Source organism: Saccopteryx leptura, chromosome 7, assembly GCF_036850995.1.
Source record: "Saccopteryx leptura isolate mSacLep1 chromosome 7, mSacLep1_pri_phased_curated, whole genome shotgun sequence".
Classification (NCBI taxonomy): Eukaryota; Metazoa; Chordata; class Mammalia; order Chiroptera; family Emballonuridae; genus Saccopteryx; species Saccopteryx leptura.
The window spans coordinates 51,556,356-51,577,435 of record NC_089509.1 but is presented as its reverse complement, the minus strand read 5'-3'; the positions used below and the strand labels follow the sequence as shown (position 1 = coordinate 51,577,435).

The 21,080-nt window shown below is 39.6% G+C and overlaps 1 protein-coding gene across 5 annotated transcripts in view; it reads right to left on the bottom strand.

Annotated features, from left to right (window-relative positions):
• Positions 1–8,432: 8,432 nt before the first annotated feature.
• Positions 8,433–21,080, bottom strand: part of CSRNP3 (cysteine and serine rich nuclear protein 3) — a 229,432-nt gene continuing 216,784 nt past the window's right edge. For all 5 annotated transcript variants that reach the window (XM_066345074.1, XM_066345073.1, XM_066345076.1 and 2 more), the window contains 2 exons: positions 20,687–20,983; positions 8,433–18,666 (listed from right to left, as the gene is read on the bottom strand). In XM_066345074.1, coding sequence (XP_066201171.1) covers positions 17,602–18,666; positions 20,687–20,983 — 1,362 coding nt within the window. In that variant the 3' untranslated portion in view covers positions 8,433–17,601. The remainder of the gene's footprint in view (positions 18,667–20,686; positions 20,984–21,080) is intronic.

Below are 21,080 nucleotides of genomic sequence, written 5' to 3'. Positions count from 1 at the left end.
TGAATGATCTCAGTAATTGGCTTGCTGCTTTGCTTTACCAGTGAAAACTTGACAAAGAAGCACAGGTTGTTCCGTACTGATAGGGTAGAAGGAATGATAAGGAGCTTGTGCACCGAAAACCTAAGAGAAAGCACATTAGTGGAGCTTCTTTTGAGAAATTTCAACAAAGTTATCTTCTAATCATAGATTGTTAGGTAAGCCTTAGAATTCAGTCTTGCTCTCCCTTCCTTCACCCCCCCACCCCCATCCACCAACTACTATTCCTTCGATTCTTCCAATCTAGAGCAAGCGTACCACTAGGTTCAAATCCAAAGTCTAACATCCTTGATTCCCTCTCTCTTAATCTTTATTCATAAACAAGTTGCCTCCTCTGTGTTGCCACAGGCATTGTCTTAGTTCCAAAAACCACTGGCCCTTTGCTTGAGCCTATTCCATGTGCAGATATAATGCCAGGTGCTGCAAATACAATGATGAGCAAGATAAACATGGTTTCATTGATCATGGCTATTCTTTATTGGTTTGTCTGATTCCTATCTTATACACGGTCACTAATCCATTCCACCTTGCTGTCAGACTTACCCTTTTCAAAGACCATGTTTGTTGCCACTTTTTAATAGCCAAAGTGTTATGTATGACATACAAGAATCTTGATGATGTTGCTTTGATTTTTTAATTCACTATCCTTTTTGCCTCTCTGATGTTTTTTTTTACATTTGGCAAATTTGTACCTTACACAGTTGCTAAGAGAGCTGCTTTGATCAGAAATGCCTCTTCCTCATTCCGTTTGGCTAACTTACATCTGCACTGCTTTTTTTTACTTGGATTTAACTATTAGAATTATCCTCCCTATATTATGACGACTTCTGGTTTCTTAGATAATTACCTATTCATTCCACAGGGAGAACTTTCAGCATCTTTAGGTATCCAAAGAAAACATCAATTTGTGTAAACATCAATTTTTTTTAGCTAGTTCACTTTTGTTGTAATTCTTAACTCCTTTACAATTCTGATAGTTCTTCTCTGAACATATTCTAGAAAGTGGATATTCCTCTTAAATTGCAGTAACCAGAATTGAACTCAGCACTCCGTATGGAGTCTATTGTAAAGGGTGAAGCTTGTACTGGAGAACATATATGTTCATTTTTTAAACCTAAGATAATTTTATTTATTTATTTTTGTAAGGAGGGAGAGAGAGAGAGAAAAAGAGAGAAGGGGGAAAGAACAGAAAGCTCAACTCCCATATGTGCCTTAACCAGGGAAGCCCAGGTTTTCAAACTGGTGACCTCAGCATATCAGGTCAATGCTTTATCCATTGTGCCACCACAGGTCAGGTTATTTATTAATTTTTTTAGAGAGAGAGAGAAAAAAGGGTGTGGGGAGAAGCAGGAAGCATTAACTCATAGTAGTTACTTCTCGTATCTGCCTTGACTGGGCAAACCCAGGGTTTTGAGCTGGTGACCTCAGCATTCCAGGTTGACACTCCAATCACTGTGACACCACAGGTCAGGCATTTTGCTGCTTCTTTTGATGCGGTGCTCACGGAGAGGTACCATCCAGAGTCACGTCAGTGCTGACTATTCTCTCTCTCAGAGATGGCCTTGGTTTCAAAGAGGAAATACCTCGCTCAAAAGTGTGACCTACCTAGGAGATTCGTATCCAATGACTGGTCAAGGCAGGGCTACAAAGACCTGATAATTTTGCTCACTAAGGGACAACTTCAAAGGACCAATTGTCTTGGGAGCTCTGTGTGGGTCAGGCTGAGGCTTTGTACCTGCATCAGAGTTCATTTTATCCCTGTGTGCTATTGCTTTTTCACCATTGCTTCTACAAAGTACTGATGCCTGATACATATCCTGCATGTCAAACTCTATTTCCGAGTCTGTTCTCGAAAACACCAGCCTGACATTTGGTACCAGGAATGGTCTAAAAAAGCCGTTAATGAGATGAAATTTTGGAGCTGCACTTGCTGCTTGGCTAGTAAAGTGGACCCCATCACTGATGATATGCAGAGCACAGAATTTCCTCACCCAAGGTAGCAATCCAGTGGGGATGACAGACTCTGAAACACTAGAGGATGGGTGGTGACATATAACTGCTAAAAGCCAAATAATGTAATTATCGCAATGTGTAGCAGAGGCTCCTAACCCACAGAGTTATAAACATGGTTAATAGAAAGGGGTATATCTAGAAACAAAACAAATGGGCAGCCAACAAGGTACTTCTCAGTTGACATCATCACAAGAAATTAGAATAGATGATCAAGAGCCTGAAGGTTATCACTCCAATAAAATATAATATCTCTTACCCACTTTCCAGACCTGAGTTAGATTTCAGACACAGGACACATTAACTCAGGAGGAGACCAGGTCCCTAGAAGAAAAGACCCGGTTACATCATACAAGTATACATGGTAGTGATTGTGCAGTGCTTTCTAAAGCAACCTACAGCCATTTATTTGGGTGACTGTGCACCAGAAAGAGGGGAACACTCAAACACTTAGAGTGTGTTTGATACTTTATTAGACTTGACAATGACGTGGAAAACTGAAACCTCACCACGAGCCCCTGTTCAAGAGGGGACATATAAGAACCAGGTAACAAGCAAAGACTTGATCAAAATCTAATTTACAGTAAGTCCATTTGGTCTGTAGACCCACTCAACAGTTGATTTCTCCTGTTTCCAAGTACATAATTAGGATTGATATATTTGGAATATATGTAATCTTCACAAGGGACAATTAGCCTGGGTGATAAAGGCTATAATAATGAGAAAGGCCAAGAGAAAGTCTTTGAAACTGTGTTTGCCCCCTTTCCCAATCAAGGTAAAATAAAAAGCAAGTTTGTATTCCAGAAATGATAGTGGAAATCAGTGATTTCCCCCTTTTTTTTTTTTTGTATTTTTCTGAAGCTGGAAATGGGGAGACAGTCAGACAGACTCTCGCATGAGCCCGACTGGGATCCACCCGGCACGCCCACCAGGGGCGACGCTCTGCCCACCAGGGGGCGATGCTCTGCCCATCCTGGGCGTCGCTATGTTGCGACCAGAGCCACTCTAGCGCCCGAGGCAGAGGCCACAGAACCATCCCCAGCGCCCGGGCCATCTTTGCTCCAATGGAGCCTCGGCTGCGGGAGGGGAAGAGAGAGACAGAGAGGAAGGAGAGGGGAAGGAGTGGAGAAGCAGATGGGTGCCTCTCCTGTGTGCCCTGGCCGGGAATCGAACCCGGGACTTCTGCACGCCAGGCCGACGTTCTACCACTGAGCCAACCGGCCAATGCCAGTGATTTCCCTTAAAGACCTAAAGCAGGGGTCCCCAAACTTTTTACGCAGGGGGCCAGTTCACTGTCCCTCAGACCGTTGGAGGGCCAGACTATAAAAAAAATTATGAACAAATAAATCCCTATGCACGCTGCACATATCTTATTTTAAAGTAAAAAGACAAAATGGAAACAAATACAATATTTAAAATAAAAAACAAGTAAATTTAAATCAAGAAACTGACCAGTATTTCATTGGGAACTATGGGCCTGCTTTTGGCTAATGAGATGGTCAATGTGCTCCTTTCATTGACCACCAATGAAAGAGGTGCCCCTTCCGGAAGTGCAGTGGGGGCTGGATAAATGGCCTCAGGGGGCCGCATGTGGCCTGCGGGCGGTAGTTTGGGGACCCCTGACCTAAAGGATGCAGAAGTGCTGGTCATTATTATATCCCTCCTTAAGTCACTTTAATGCAGTGAGTAGGCTTCACAGAATACAAACGGATCCTTGAGAGTGAGTAGATTATGGCCAATTCAACAAAGTGGTAGCCTCAATTGCAATTGCTGTGCCAGATGTAGTACCTTTTCTAGAGAAGGCTAACCAAGCTCAGGGACATGCATGAGGCCATTGATTTGGCTAATGTATTCTTTTCTATTCCAATAAGAAAAGAGGATCTAATGGTATGTGAGCACAGAATTTTCTTGCCTAACCGAGGTGGCAATCCAATGTGTTTACATGAAATTTTGTTATAATATATTACAAAAAATCCAGACTCTCTAGATATCCTGTAGAATACCACTCAGGGGTCTTCAAACTTTTTATAAAAACCGCCCACTTTTGCAGTGCTGGTCAACCTGGTCCCTACCGTGCAACCAAACAGCGCTGCGATTGGCCCACCATGAAAGTTGGACCACCCACTAGTGGGCGGTAGGGACCAGGATGACCAGCACTGCAAAAGTGGGCGGTTTTTATAAAAAGTTTGACGACCCCTCTGAGCAATAAGTTGTCAGCATGCTGGAGGCCTTGGTAAAACACATACAAGAGGGTGGGAATTAAACAGAAGATTCAAGGTCCTGCCCCATCAGTGTAACCTATAGGAATCCTGTAGTCTGGATAATCTAGGACATATTCTCCACAATGATAAATTACTGCATATTGTACCTCCCACCAACCAAGTGTTGGATTCAGCGCATTCTGCATCTAACTGTACACAGGGCAACGAGAAAGACTGCCAGCTCAGGGTGCAACACAGAACAGACAAGGTCTGCATAGCAGGTCTTGGTTGCCATGGTCACAGCCCTTCTGCTAGGGCTACATGACCCACAGACACTATGGCATCAGAGGTACTGCTGATGGCAAAAGATGCAGTGTGGAGGTTATGGTTAAATACCAGTTGTAGAATCACAACATGGGCCCTATGATCCAGGCATCTTCATTTACAGCAGTAATTTATATGCCTTCTGAAAAATGGCTCCTCATTTATTACTGAGGCCTTGTGGAGATTAAGTGCCTGACTATGGGATACCACGTGACCATGCCTCTGGAAGCATGTATTACGAGCTGGATTCTAATAAACCCACTAAACTCAGAGATAGGACAGGGCTGGCCGCACTCTGTTGTGAAACAAAAGTAGCAGAGTTGGGGTCAGACATGAGCAGGACTGGGAGGCAAAGGAGGTGGCAGGAACAGGCAGCCCCGTCTGCCATGTCACCCACCACCGCTGGGCCGGCACCTTTCCCTCAGCTCCCCCCTCACTTCACATAAAGCGTTCCTTAGGGCCAGCTGATGGGGAAGGAAAAAACACCAGTTTTGTTGGGTGAGTGGATGCAGTGCAAGCCAAAAATTGGTGGGTGGCTAGTGTTCTGCAGCCTCACTTAGGGTACCTTTGAAAGAGACTGGTTCGGGGAAACCTCTAAAATGGGCAGTACACTTAGTCATTCTCTTTGGTTAGCTCGGTTAGAATAAATACGGACTCATGCACAGAGGTGAATGACTTAGCCGACTAGTCAGGGGCTGAAAGGTGAGAGATTAGGTTAGGGAAATGGAGGTCTGGTGTCTGATCATGTAGATAGACATATAGGAGTGGGCACAGAATGTGAAGGTCTTAGTATTACACGTTGACACTTACCAGAGGACATCCACCACAGAAGAAACACCAAACAGTATGGGCCTTTGCTGTCCAACATTGTATTCCTTAGCCACATGTAGTCAGTCCAAATTGAAACATGTTATATGTGTAAAATACACACTGGATTTCAAAGACTTAGTGGTTCAAAAAATAATGAAAAATAATAATGAGTTATATTGATTATATGTTAAAATAGTAATACCTTTTTTAAGGTTAAATAAAGTATATTGAAATTAATTTCATCTTTTTTTTTCTTTTCTTTCTTTTTTTCTACAATTTTTTAACATGGCTACTCGAAAATGCAACTCACCCTTGTGGCTCACACTGTATTTGTTTTGGAAAGTCTTGTTGATAGAGGCAGAATAACTTGGAGAGCTGACGGCAGCCAGCCTCAGCCACTGGCTACTCCAGTGCTGCCGTGAGAGCCACATGCATTGGGTGGCAGTGGGAGACAAGAAGACTACGCCTGGGCTCAGAACATGGACTCCCAATTACCAAGGTTCATAGAGCTACCGCTGCTGCCAAATGTACAAACTGCCAGCAAAAGAGAACAATGCTGAGCCCTCAAGATGGCACTGTTCTTCCGGAGCTTAACCAGACACTTGCTGGCAGATTGATTACACTAAACTTCTTTCATCCTGGAAGGACCAGGGGTCTTTTTAAAAATATATAGTTCATATGGAAAATAATACAATAATTAATAAATTATAATACAAGAATAATCTGTTTTACTGACAATGTCAATTACTTTTGCACCACCATATATATATATATTTGTACCACACCATATATATTATATTTTTTCTTCCCAAGTCTCATTTTGTCTTTCTTTGTTAGCTGCAGGGTTTACCGTGTACTTAATCTTCCCATTTGGGATCTCACATAACATCAAACTAGAGCAGGTAAACGACAGGAAGAAAAGATATTGGAGTGGTCCCAGGACCGTGAGAGCCACTGGTCACATAGCGGATTCAGAAGGTGATGGCCTGATGGTGTTGACTGACCTGCTAAAAATGCATTTAAAGTACAAGTTTGGAGGTGGTTCTTTGCAGGAATGGGGTACCGTGTTTCAGGACACAGTACATATATTGGATCAAAAACTTTTATATAGTATTATGTTTCCAGTAGGAACCCGTGTGCTCCTTCCAGTGGGGAGAAAGCAGGAGTGGTCCCATTTAACATGACCCAATTGGGGAAATTGTGCCTTTTGTCCCACAACACTACAGGCTCTGCTGGAGCAAAAGTCCTCCTAGTTCCCAAAGTGAGAACACTGTCATCAGGGGACTAAAGATTCCCATAGAACTTAAGCTACTACTGCTGCCTGGGCATTTTGAGCAGAGAAAAGAGTCACCATTTGGTAACAATAATTAACCTTGATCATCAATGAGGTGGGTCTACTGTTGAACAATGGGATCAGCAAGGTGTATGCACTGAGAGCCCCTTCGATCCGTAAGCTGCTGAGATGAACCGAGCAGCTACTGAAGCTCAGGAGCGTGCAGGATTTAATGGGAAAGATGGAGGTGATGAGCATCAGCTCTGGTTTTAAGACTGTTGGAGTGGCAGAAGTTGTAGTTTGTTTTACTATCCAAGCTTTTCTAAGTTTTCCAGAACCCTGGAAGTCCTCCTGCTCCTTGAAATTGAAATGAAGAAGTGTATCTAGAGGAAGACTAGGAGCTGTGCCACCTTCAAGAGTGTCCCTTCAAGGGAAGACTTCCCTGGCTTCTGAGCATGCAGCCAGCAAACAGCCTCTGGCATTCAGCTTCTTCCAGGTATTCAGAGCACCAGATCCCCAGAGCCCTCCCTCCCTTCCTGGGTGCACTGTATCCAGTGACTGATTGTGATTGTGGGAGGGCTGTTAAAGCCCAGCCTCTTTCAGCCCACCAGGCTCTGAAGAGCCCTTTATTCTCCAGAGCACCAGGAGGGGATGACCTGGCTGTGCCTTTGCTGGGTCTGCATCACAGCTTGATCCCCCTCCCCCCCATAAAGATCCCACTTGCTAAAGTCCATCGCAACATCAGCTTCTGGAGAACAGTTTTCAAAGATTTGGTTCTCACCATTATGCCCTTGCTCTCTCTAATCTTCTCTTAAAACATTCATTCATTCCAACTCTTACATCCTTATCTAAGCTCTAGACTCACATTTCTTTCTGTCCACCTAGTATTTTTATTGAATATGCCAGTATTAATTCAATGTTTAAAATGAACACAATGTTTCCTCCTTAGAATTCTAATTTCTGCTAATGATATATCTATGTTAACTCCTTCCCCGTACTTGACCACAGTATGTTAAACTCATAATCTTGTTGTTGTTGATAATAATATAATCTGGACACTGGGTTGGATAAATCAGTTGGTTAGGGTCCCAAAGTGCAGAGGTTGCCAGTTTGATCCCTGGGCAGGGCACATACAAGAACAAATCAATGTTTTTCTCTTTCTCTTGTTAAAATCAATTTTAAAAAATTGCCCAGTGTCTATATGTAAGAAAACAAGTTGTTTGAGGACAATGTTTTGTATATCATAGATTAGGAAGTGTCCTTTTTCTGTTCTCTTCATTCTACTGCCAATAAAACTAAGCTTGGTTACCTTAAGTCAGCAGTATTAAACAGATAGACATGTGCATGTCCCTGTGTGCACACACATATTCTGAACACCAAATCATAAAGGTCCTGCTTTAAGCAAAGCAAAAATACTCCTGACCAGGGGAATGACAGGATAAGACTTAAAAGAGGTTGGATGTTTTCATAAAAATATCCTTTTCATTTAAATAGGGGATTCCTCTCTGGTCTTCATATTGATTTACACATCATTACTTGATGAAGGGTTTGAATAGCTAAGGAAAACAATGTTATTAAGAATCTTCACTCAGAGATCAAACATAAAAAAGTTAACACATCTTTGAGATGATAATATACTGAGGCATTTCACAGGAACTGGCTTCACACACCTTTTCAAGAATGCTTCTGTTACACAGAGGGAGGAAGGTATTAGTGTGTTGTGACAGCTTAGGAAGTAAGAACAAAGGGTTTACATAAAACAAAAATGCAACAGTAGATACAACTTAGAAACCAGTTTTACTCTGCTGCAAACAAATGGACAAGGTATTGTACAATATATAATATAAAGTACAGCATAGTACAAGTGCCACTAATAAAAGAAACTTAAGGATAAGACTTAAAAATGCTTATTTGTAATATATGTATATATATATACACACTGCAATAAAAAGTCACAATAAATACACAAATTTCCATGTCATTCATAATAAATACTGAAAATATAAATACAGAAGATTACAGCTAATATGAATAAATTATTACAACATAAGGTCCAGGTTAAGTTCTGTTGAATATCACTGTAGCTTATTTTATATACCCTTTGGCATCTTTGATGTTACAATTTACACACAAGAGAAATCATTCTAGAAACAATGTGACATGGAACATGACATCTGAGTGTATAGTGATTGCGTGTATAAATTGTAGTTTGATTTTTCCCCTTCTGACCTTTCTACATAAATAGATTATTACTGAAATCGAGTAAAAAGAATAACAAGTCAACTAAAAGATAAAACCAATCACAATGTCTAAAAAAGTCACATTTCATTTATTTAACTGAGCTTTTAAGTTACTTTTTTGCCCGCAGTATAACCAAACCAAACAAAAGACTCTCAAAGACTTCCCTTGTGTAAAGACCATTCCCAACATCTGAATGATTCAATATAGACTGAAGGACTACATCCAAGTGCTCTGGATCGTTTGATCCACCATTACATTCAACTCACTAGATTCCACCAGAATTTGCAAATGTACCAAATTTCCATGGCAGCTGGAAAGTGAAGACACAGTTGACGTCTAAGACTATGATCAAGATAAAGATACTGCAAAAGGTGACTATGCAAAATCTGTCTATGCAACTGATTATACATATATATTTTAAATGGGAAAATGCATTTTTTTGATCAATGTCAAATGACATTTTCCAATCACGTTGATATACCCTGTGACACTGAGGGAAACACATTGAAATAACAAAGTGCCATTTTCTGCATTAACAGGCATTAATCAGTACATATGTATTAATAATTCTATCTTAAGAGGCTATTATTACACCAGAAATGCAATAAACTAAAACGAAAGCAGATAAACTTTACTAAGACACAATAAAGGCTGAGGTTCTTAGGAACAGAGTTGTCATCTACAGGTTTTTAATTTTTTAAAACTATTTCTGTAAATGTCTAGCGTTTATTTTACATCAAACACTTTTGAAACATGTTTCACAAACTACACCTCAGACTTATTTCCATAGAGATGCGTAAAGTCGATTAAAACACGGGCCCAATGATTCAGTATTCTTTACATCAGAATCTAGAACTTTTTTTTTTAAAACAAAAAGGGTTATTTTCCCTCATGGTATTTGTGGGGAGCAACCACACCTAGATTTAAAAACATCTCATGGAGAAAGTAACTGATTTTCAGGGGCGCTCCTCATCTTCAGTTTGTTCTGATTCTGAGTTGGAAGCAACTAAACAGAAAAAAAAAAATTCTGAAAGCTGCAGGAGGTGATTGGGGCAAGTGATGTAATCGGAACAAATCACCACCCTTCCAGACTCCTCCCTTCGTTTTCAGGCCTTGTCAGGATGATACATTTTTAAATCATTTTGCTGATTCCTGGCAAGGCAAGCGGCTATTGTTTAGATTAGCATGGGGACAAAGGCTGGGATCAAACAGCGGGTGAGTAATTCTTCAGAGTAATTTTATTCCACATCAGACTTTCCACAGCTAGTCCCAACTTCCTCAGAAAATGTAGAAAAACTTGAGATTCTTATTTGACATTTTAGGGTTAAAGAGAAAGATTAATGAGAAGATATTTATTTAGAAACAAAAAAGGTAGAAAAATGTTCACTGTTTGTAATCGTAACTTCTCCAAAACAGTCACTTTTTCTGAGATTGTCTCCTGATACTACAGCAATGAGAAAACAAGCCCAACTAAAGTCATTACTTGTCAAAAGCAGGTCATAATTTTTTGACCTGACATAATTGTCTCAATATCCACATCTTTATTTTAAAAAGTGAATTTCTTAGGAGACTTGAGGAATCATCAAATCTAATAATTATCAATGTTAGGGGAAACCCAACTTTTATTAAGTCTCCCTGTACAATGGCCCAAATCACCACAACTGTTGCCAGGTGCCTAGCTCACAACGACTGGCCAAGATATTTTCTTATTGTGAGAAAAACCTAAGAGATCTGGATTGTGTTGCCAAGGAAACTGCCTTCCCTAGGGATGTGAAGAATAGATGAGTATCTATCCTGTTGGGCATGCCTCAGTGACAGTCTTCCCTGGAGGTAGATGGATGAGCCAGATGACCTCTGGAGATCTCTTCTATGTCTCAGGACCATAAAATTTAAAGAATAGAGAAGAATCTCAAATTTTCCATTGTTTGCACACAGTTAGCCATTGTGAATATCTTTGAAAAGATTAAACTATTCTGCGATACCCATTTGGCATGACTAGTGCCTAATGATTCAAGATTCCGACAGTAACCTTTGACATGGACCCTATTTGATTATGATACAAAGAAAATTATATTGCCAACTATGAACATTTAAAGTCTATCAAGTTCAGATATCATTTCAATATTATCAAACCACCCAAGGATTAATACTAAATAGTAAATAATCCAAACCAAGAAACAAACAAAAACTAACTTCAGGCAATTTGGATATTTAGGTCTTTTCAGTTTAGGAGAATTCAGATTTGGATTTTACTTCACTTCTTTCTTCTCTTTCATTTGAGCAAAATTTCCAAGTGGTATGTAGCTCTTTACATTTGTTTTAAAAGTGGTTGCTTTATTACGGCTAACAAGACAAGCTTAGTTGCCCACATAAAAGGGAGCAAAACAAAATTGGATGAATTACACTATAAAGTTAGACATTTTAATTTCATTTTTTTTATCAGGAAGCCAGACCTCTGAGGAGGGAGTTTCTGGTGTTCCCCAGAGTGGCACTAGGACATTATGATATCTGGTGATAGAAGCTTCTAGATAATTTTTAAAGATATATAAATATTTTTTCCAATTCAATTTCCTTCCAAATACTCATTAATAAATAAATTTTAAGATACTCTTAAGCCAGATGAAAATATTGAAAGCCAAAAAAAAAAAAAGAGGGATATTTAATACAAAAATCATTCAAAAATTTCAACTGAAACCATTCAATTAGGTCACATAAATTAACTGAGACAAAGGCAAGGTTAATTTCTACCATAAATTTGTCTTCTTCTAAATCTTACTAATCAATATACATTATCTTAAAAATATTTAACTGGCCTCACATCACTAAAATGGGAGTTATTGAACTAACTTCGCTATCCCCATGGTAATGACTAATGCAAAAAAAAGAATTGGTGTCATTAGCATATTAAATACAAATATTGTCTAAAATAAATCTTTTCATATTTGTTTGAAACTTTAGTTCTGCCAGAAACTTTTATGAGATATAATAAAATGACACACTAGAGTTGGCTTTTAAAAAAATTATAAGTGTAAAATATCAAATAAAAAATTACCCTGTATAGTGACACATTTATCACAAGTGAAAGTAGTCAATGAGACTTAAATCTTTGAAATCACCTCATTTCCATGAATGTAACAAGTACCTGTATTTACTGAGATTCTAGGCTATGTGTTAATTAGATGACAAAAATTGTGTTTAGAAAATAAACTGGTTTAGGCCAGTTTGAATCTGGTTGTATGTACCTTCCTGCTTCTCATCATTCTGGCTGAGTCACCACTGTCAGAATGCAAAACCCAAGGCATGACTTCTGTTATCCTGAGGGTACAGCGTTAGACTAATCCCAGGGCTACTCTCAAGGTAATACCCAGCTAAAATAAAATTTAAAAATCTGAACTGGTTAAAAAGGGGGATCTCATGATCTAGGTTGAAAGGGAGGAAAACAATTAAAGTAAAATTTAGAAATGACTGAGTCACAATAAATATGCAGATTGACAGGTAAAATATTAAAGAGCTCCTTTACTTTCCATATGTATTACTTCTGACAATAGTCTATTAGTAATTTTAATATAAAAAGTGTTTAATTCTTAAAAATAGTTTCTTTAGCATGTTATAGCTGTCTTTATTTTTTTAAGCATCTAATGAGTTTTAGATAGTAAGATGTAATTGGTACAAACAGCGGGCAGCAGGTGACGAGCACCACCAGGGCTGTGAGAGTGCCCACATTGCTAATGCCCCTTCTAGGATTTGGGCTATTTGAAAATCTAGTTTTCCTTAGTCTAATAAAATTTTAGTTTTTTAGTTCTGCTGAAACTTATGGATCCCAAGGAGACACTATCACTTAGTAAGCTTATTTCCCATCTTCACACCCCCCTGACCCTTCCATAGTTCTAGTGAAGTTTCAAATTGCAGATATTCGGTTAAATGTAGTCGATTAAATTCTTTAATGTTACAAAAAATTCTGACTAGTTGTGCTATTTGTGCAAAGCTGGAGCATTTGGCTTAAGCGTTTAAGTTACTTGAGCACAAGGTAGCCAGATCTCAGAAGAAATAATGTTATCAATAGTCACAAATTTGTGTTAGAACTAAGAGTGATTAAGGCTTTAAACTTTTGGCATTTGTAGTGGTAAGGATCTATGAAGTTCCAGTTTCAAATGACAGTAAAATACTGCCTGTGAATGCATGCCGGTACTTTTTATTTAAGGTTGGTATTTTATACACTTAGTACAATAATGATGTGAAACTCTCTGTGAGAGTATAAGGAACAGATGCCATTTGAAAGAGAAAGATTAAGTCATATTTGGAGAAATGGAAGGCTTTGTGGCACCTTTTAAATAGGCAGTCTCCTGTTGATTTCTAAAGATGTCAATTTTCCACCTGTTAATTTGATGGTTAGTAATCCCAGCTAAGAATGAAAGGGCAGAATGACCTCTCTGTTTTCAACAGGCTGCAAGGCAATGCCTTTGAAACTTGGGACTAGGGTTTTGCTATTTTGATAAGCTGTTTATAAACAGAAGAGTGATTGTGTTCCCCAATGTTGTTTCAGAGGTTTCCCGAAATGTTTACTGGGTTATGCATGAGTCTATCTGCCTTTGAAATTGTCTGGTAGGAGCCTGCTGGTATAAACTTAGCATCACGTATATAGGTCTCACATTGAAGAAGCAATTAGATGAACAATCTCTTTTTCATTCAATACAGTTATTCTAGCTGGGTCTAGATTTAATCATAAAGTGCAGATAGCAGCAGAGGAAAGAAGGGTACTATAAGTGTCATTGATTTAGAAAAAAAGAAGTATCTTTTTCATTGCAATTTGCATATAATTAGACAAGAATTGATGTTATATTTTCTGATGTCACCTTATAAAATCACAAATTAAAAAGATTATAATGAAACTTGACTATTTTATGCCACTTTTCATCATCATAATACTTTAAAAAGTGTAGTGTTTTTTCCTTCTTTTTATCACCTAGGACAGTTCCTCTAACATAGTAGGTATTCAATAAATATTTGTTGAAAGAGAGAGTTGTTACTAAATAAATTCTAAACATCATGACCAAAGGGTTATAAACTTGTACAATAATATCAGAAGTTTAATTAAAGTACCAGTAGTATATCAATTTATAGAAAACAAATCACGATATACTTTTCTGTTTAATGATAACCAAACCAGACTTTTGCCCAGAAGTCATTTGAGTATAAAATTTTAAAGAATATAACAATTTATACACTCCTTTACTTCTTGATTAATTAATGACCTGTGTTTCTGTAACTCATAGTTGTGTTTGTTTTTTTTAGGGGGGAGTGCTATTGCTCAGTCATATGATTGTGAAGATTTTATCACTCTAACAATAGGAAGAAAAATTACCTTTTAAAGAGTAACTATATTATTCAATTAACCAAAAGACATGAGATAAACAAATTTTACTTATGTCTTAATAATCAATGTTCAAGAGATGGGGAGGGGCGTCCTTAAGTAAATCTCTTTCATTGACTTCTTTCTTTCAAAGGAAACCTAGAATGACAAAGGAAATGCAAACTGCTCCATCCACTTGACTTGCAAATCAATTTGGCTTGGATTCTAACTGGGAATTAAGCTCTAATAAAAGGTTGTGGGCTGGTACTAAAACAACAGGGACCAAAGCAGGAAGCTTTGCCATTGACAGTGAATAACTAAAGAGCTGTGTGTCAAAAAAGACTATAATTTGGTTAGATATACTATGAAGGTAATGCAAGTGCTGCACGTCAGGTTATTGTGTCTTGGTATAAAGATCTTAAGTATCCCGACTGGCTGCATACAGCTTGATCCTCATTTTAAAAAGCTTAGAAAAACTGTAGCACTTTCCTGGCATGTGGGCAGTATTTGTTGAATAGAAGGGCTACTAATGGAATAAAGTCAGATGGAACACTGTGCTCTCTCTGCTTTTCTGGGAAAGGAAGTAACAATGAAATGATTCCATCATTAGTATTATTTGCAACTTAGACCCACTATTTTCAAACAATAGCTTTATTCTTTTCCTAGACCATATTTTAGATCCTAAAACCCAACCAGATTCTAGGGTAGGAAAAATTTAGTACTCATTATTGGTCATTGTCTAAAATCTGTAATTCTCCAGTGTGTGGTATACATCTATTTGTATGTGTGTGTGTGTGTGTGTATGTGTGTGTGTGGTATAGGAGGGTGTTTAAATAGATAATCTGTGTATGTAGTTTGTGGGAGATATTTAGGGGTTAGCTTACATATATGAAAATTTGGAATGGAAGCTGTCATGGTCAGAAGGTTAATCCTTCTGTGTAGCAGTGACTTTTATCCTCAACTGGACAAATATGGAGATAGGCATTGAGAGTTTGTTTGTTTGTTTTGCCTGTTTCTAGGTTAAGAATTCTTTTGGAAATGAAGCTACAAAACAGACCAGCCAAACATAAACAAGTAGGCATCAGCCTTCTTGAGAACATGAAGCTGAAATGAGTTAAATATCTAATCTTTCAGAAACTCTACCCTTCAACTCTGCCCTAGCCAGAGTCACCTTTTCCCACGCTGCCATACTGTGTTCCAAGAAGAACTGAATGCTTCATACGTGAATGCTTCATACATGAATGCTCCAAGGGCGTGTATGGGTCCAGCAAATATGGCACACAATTCTTTCATATGCTTAAATTAAGAACTATAGTCTTTCGTCATTTTTTTTCTTTGAGCCTGTGCTCAAAGGGGGAAAATTTGAAGGTCAAGCACTAAAAATTGTAACTTTGTAGACAGACAACACTGGATATACTACCGAGATTTGAGCCAAACCCCAATCTTATTAGCCCAAAGGGTTGATCATTAAAGGAATATGCCTGCCCTCATTTCTGCTACCTTTATAAAGGCAAACCCAAAGATCCCTTAATGTTAATATTAACGGTTATAAATTTCATCCATTGGGGTAGAGAAGGGACAGGAACCGACCGCACTGTGGAAGAGCTGCCAAGTAAACACATTTTCCCCAAGTCAAGTTCTAGTAGAAACTTTTCCGTTGGAGGACTTTCTTTAGATGAAACATTTGTAAGTTCAATGAAATAAAATAGTATTTTTTAAGGAGCTGAGGTTTACAATATATTTCTACCCATATTTCTAAACATCCATTTTCTTAAAAACAAGAAAAATAATAGCAGTGCAGTCACTGAATAGCAAGGCATGTTCACCTTTCAAAGAGGCATAAAATGTGAAATGATATAACAATAGGTAAAAAATCTGAAACAGATTTAGCACAGTCACATTGTATTTAAAAAAAAAAAAGGTAAAACCCACTATTTAGTTACCTAAATTGATTTACAAGAAAACAGAATCTCAAAAGTCCTCCAGCGAACCAAGTACAGATCATCTAAAGGTGGAGAGTGCGTGTTCTGTTTCTATCTGTCCCCTTGAACAGGAGAGCGTGAGGTAATTAGAAAGTATTCAATGCATTCTGGACTGTTCTGCTCAATGTCCCAGGCAAGAGAAATCAAAATACTTCAGAAAAGTAAGGCCTAGTTGAGTATTTGGGTAAAGGCCCCCCTTCAATCAGCTAGTCACTCTGTGGAAATCTCACCGCACCCTCATTCTGCAGAGACGGCTGGATCACGCTGAAGGAAAGGCTCGCTGCCCTCATGCGTCTGGTCCATGTGCCTCGGCCTCCTCTGCTTTTACCAAGTTGGGTCTTCGGAGTGGTGAAGGAAAACAGGTCATTTTCCTTCATACGTGTCACTGGATGATTCCTCTGTATTAATTCTATGAACCTTATAATTGTCACAGATGAAGAGTTCTCAGTCCCCACCCCTCACAAGTTACCATGAAGGGGCACTAAAGTGCATTTCGATGTAGGGGAGTAGAGTTTAAAGGTGCTGTCCAAGCTAAGAACCAAGATGATGCTGTTTAAAAAAGAAAGGCAATTCCTTCTACCTCCATGTCTGGAATCAACTGAGGGAGGGCAATGAACTAGTCCCTCACCAAAGGATTGTCCTAACTCTTAACTTCAGAGAAAACTGTGTAAGGACCTGCACATATAGACTCATTTATTTGTCCAAAATAGCAAAAATACGTCTATCTCACCCTTAAGAAAGTATTTGCAAATTGTGATCAGTTATGATCATAAAAACGTGAATGGATTCCAGATGCAATCCATGTGGGCATGCTCAGTGGTGCTAACTATGCATCTTCAGCTTAAAAGAGCATGCTGCTGTTCATTTTCATCAAAACATGACTTCTAACTACCATAATTAAAATACACATGGAACGATTAAATCTTTTCCATACAATAATTACTTTTACATTAAAAAGTCACCATCAGCTTCAGATAATATCGAAAAGTAGGACTCTAAATCTTATTATTTCCCAGTCTTAGTTAACAATTTTGCACAGGCCCGATAATCCAAAACTTGAAGCACTGATCTACACAGCTTGGCAGATTTCACACAGTTTGACAGGTAGGCAATTGTGAGATATGCTTTTTTTTAAATTAGCATTTTCTATCAAAACAGTCGGATATCATTTAAAATCCTCATAGAGACCGTATTTGTGCAATGCCACAGACAGGTAGCCAGAAAGGAGAAAACAAAACACAGTCTGGAAGATTCACCACAGTCCAAGTTTTCTTGGTCCTCAGTTTAAACAACCACGAGCCCAGGACATCCAATTAAATACAGGGTTTTAAATAGAAGAGTTAGCATACTGAGGTCTTAGAATAATGTAAGCTACTAGACAGGGACGGTCTCAACCACAGGTGATTTGATACACTCTTCGTGCAGTCTGTTCTTTTCCGCAAGGCTCAAAGAATTTTCAGCAGAATGCTCTGAAATGTGACTGTCACCATTCAATGGAGAGACAAACCCTTCCTGGGAGGGGCCTTTCAAGTATGAGTGAAATTCCATTGGAGGATGACTGGACCTGTGTTCGGGATATAAGCTATTACACGGCACACCACTGTCATTTTCTGAGGAGGAGCAGCAAACGATGACAGAGGGGTTGGCGGCTGGGTAGTGGGAGGTGCCATAGGCCTCTTCTGCTTGTCGGGCGTAGTCAACAAACTGCTCCGGGGTCATGGTGTAAGGCACCAGCGAGAGGGTACCGTTTTTGACAGTATCTCTTTCAGCATAGTTCTCAGAGAGCTGGTTAGGAGTTCCTGGAATGTGGCTATCTATTTGGTAATACAGAGTTGAAGAGTTGGCATAAAAAGAAGCATTTTTAGCGTGGCTTTCATGAACAGCGGTGCCATCAGAGTAACAGAGGACAGAAGGAAGAGGGACAACTTCAGCATGGGTACCCAACCCTTCCACGAAACTGTCCCCTTTCTCATCATCGTCCTCTTCTTCTTCCTCCTCCTCCTCCTCCTCCTCCTCTTCTTCCTCCTCATCTGACTCACTAGGTGCCAAGCTCTGTGTGCTGGAATCCGTGACTCCGCTGCAAAAGCTACTCCCGTCCTCCTCCTCCTCATCTTCCTCCTCCTCTCCTTGGCAATCTAATTCTTCAGCAGACTGCAGGTGCAGGACCGCAGCCTGGGGGTCAGTTTCAATCTCAAAATTGTCTGCGATAGAATATTCTACGGAGTGAGCAACAGAGCCCATGGAACTGCTGTGAGCACTTATCTCACTGTGGCAACCGTTCAGTGTGGGGATTTGCTGCTCTCGGTTTTTCTCCAGTTCAAGTTTCATTATTGTGTGCAAAAAGTGAGTCCGGACACGGATAGGATTAAATTCAATTCTGCCTGCTGTGTTACTACATCCTTCTTTAGTGCAGCCGCATGGGAAAGACATTCGATCCACCTTGGAAAGAAGGACACAGATTAGCCCCATGGAATTCTTACAAACCCAATAAAAACCCAGTACCTTTCAGCAACCCCTTTGAATCAAGGAATACTTAATTCCACTTTTGCCAGAACACATGACAATCAAACTGCAAATATAAATGAAAAGGGAAAGTGAACTGTTAAAATGTAAAAGTCAACCTCGTTTTAAAACCTACATTCAAAATAAAAATGAGTTACCCTATTATACTAAAATGTTGTATATTTTTAGTTCGCTGACCTCTCCTGTGCTTTCTTTACTTCTGACTCCATTCTCCCCATTTTTCTTCTCTTCATCCCATTCACTTTGCTCTCTGTTTCAGAGCTTCTGTCCTTTCCCCAAGGCCCCTTCCCTTCTGATACACGCCAGCTCACATGCCCAGTTTTAAACAAACATACTGACCTCATCTCCACTTGCTATTTTTAATCTACATTATGACATTTCCCATACCAGCCATCTCCTTTTGTCTTCTGCTTATTATAAAATGGACTTCTCTGTCCACGACGGCCAGGTTGACACTCAGGATTGTGTACCTGATGATCTGCTCCCTCTCCTTGGTTTCCCTTCACACCCTCTCAGCTCCAGTGGGCGGGGCAGCTGTGTGTACCACAGGGCTGTGATGGGTATGCACACTCATGACTTTGCTGGACGCATGTGTGTAGGTCCAGGCTCCCTCCTTTCCCTAACCACTCCATTAGAATACAAGCTTCCTGTGTAAAGGGGATGTTCATTTAATCAATATCTTAAAATAATTTGAGTGGCTGGGTTCTGTAGATAGAGTAGTGGTTATCACCAAGTCTTGTTGAGCTGAATGCTTGACTAAAATGGAATTCTGGCAATCCAAGGGAACTCCTAAGATATCTGCTGACTGTTCCAGGTTCCTCCAATTAACCTGTATTCAGACCAGAGCAAGGCAGCCCTGTTGGCCACCTTATCCAAACACAGGGAACTTCCTATGCTAGAGAGGAGAAGGCAGAGTCTCGCACAGTCACCCTGGTCCCAATTAAAAGTAACAGATGTCAGAACTAGATTTATAGCTGTTTTCTTACGCATGAATTCCTTTTCTGTGAATCCACCTCAAACAACTCTTTAGTTGATGAGAAATGCCCTCTCTTTATGTCCACTCAAGGGGCTCTCCTTATTCAAAAAGCCAAGTTTCTACCTAAAATTATTATTATACCTAACTAATCATGAAGCACCAACAATATTATAAGTGAGTGGGGACCCAAGAATCCTCCATTACGGTGGTTGGCAAACATTTTTTTGGTAAAGGGTCAGAGGGAAATATTGTAGGCTTGTAGGTCATACGGTTTCTGTGGCAACTGTTCAATTCTGCTGTAGAAGCGTGACAGCAGTCACAACAACACCGAAACAAGCAAACAGAAACATGACTGTGCTTCCAGAAAACTGTTTACAAAAAGCAGGGACAGGCCAAATTTGGCCTGTGAGGATATAGTTGTCAACCCGTGATCTAGTTCAGCCCTTTCATTTTACAAAAGGGGAAACTAAGCCCTAATCTGACTGACTTGCCTATTTCACGTAGCTGGCAAAAAGCAGAGCCAGGAGCAGAATTCAGTTTTCACATTTGCAGTCCAGTAATTCTTCCACTAGCCAATACCATCTCTAAGCAGCCATCATTTCAAACACCACGATGGATCAGAAAACAGAAACTCATACATGAAGGATGTCATGATCTGCCTGATCACTTGTAGAAAACTAAAATAAGCTTGTATAATAAATAAATCCAAGAGGAAACAGTGTCGACTGACACAACTGCAGCTTGGATTGCCTTTAACATTATATCTGATACGTATGAGCATATTATGTATGCCCATAAATGTCTTTGAATAAGCATTTCTCTTTTCTTGAATTATGTGTCTTGCCTTGCCCTAAGTTTTGTGCTACATGCAGGAAACTTCATTACAGGTAACACAACTGCCTCTTTAGGGGGTGGTGCACTATCCATTGCCTTTGGGTTCCCTGAAATGCAAATCCTTACCTGACACTTGATACCTGCCAGGCTGCAAGTGCATGTTTCTGGATCACAGAAGACACGGCAGTCACAGCCACAGTCCTCTCGCGAGAGGCGGATGGCCCGCAGCTCATGCTTTTCTTCCACATCAATCTTTTTCACTCCGGAGGCTCGCAGCAGTGCTCTCCGTTTCTTTGTTGGCAGGGGTTGTAGGAAGAAGTACTCGTCTACCTCTGTGTTGTCTAAATCAATATCATCATCAGAAATGTCATCCACTGTGAGAGTGCTAGCTTCTTCAGATTCCACTGTGCCATTCTTAGTCATCTAGAAATACAAAATAGCAAATGAGAGACTTCCCGTGGGCAGGGAAGTCTTTTATACTTGGTAAGACTGAAACTATAAAATATCAGGCTCCCATAAT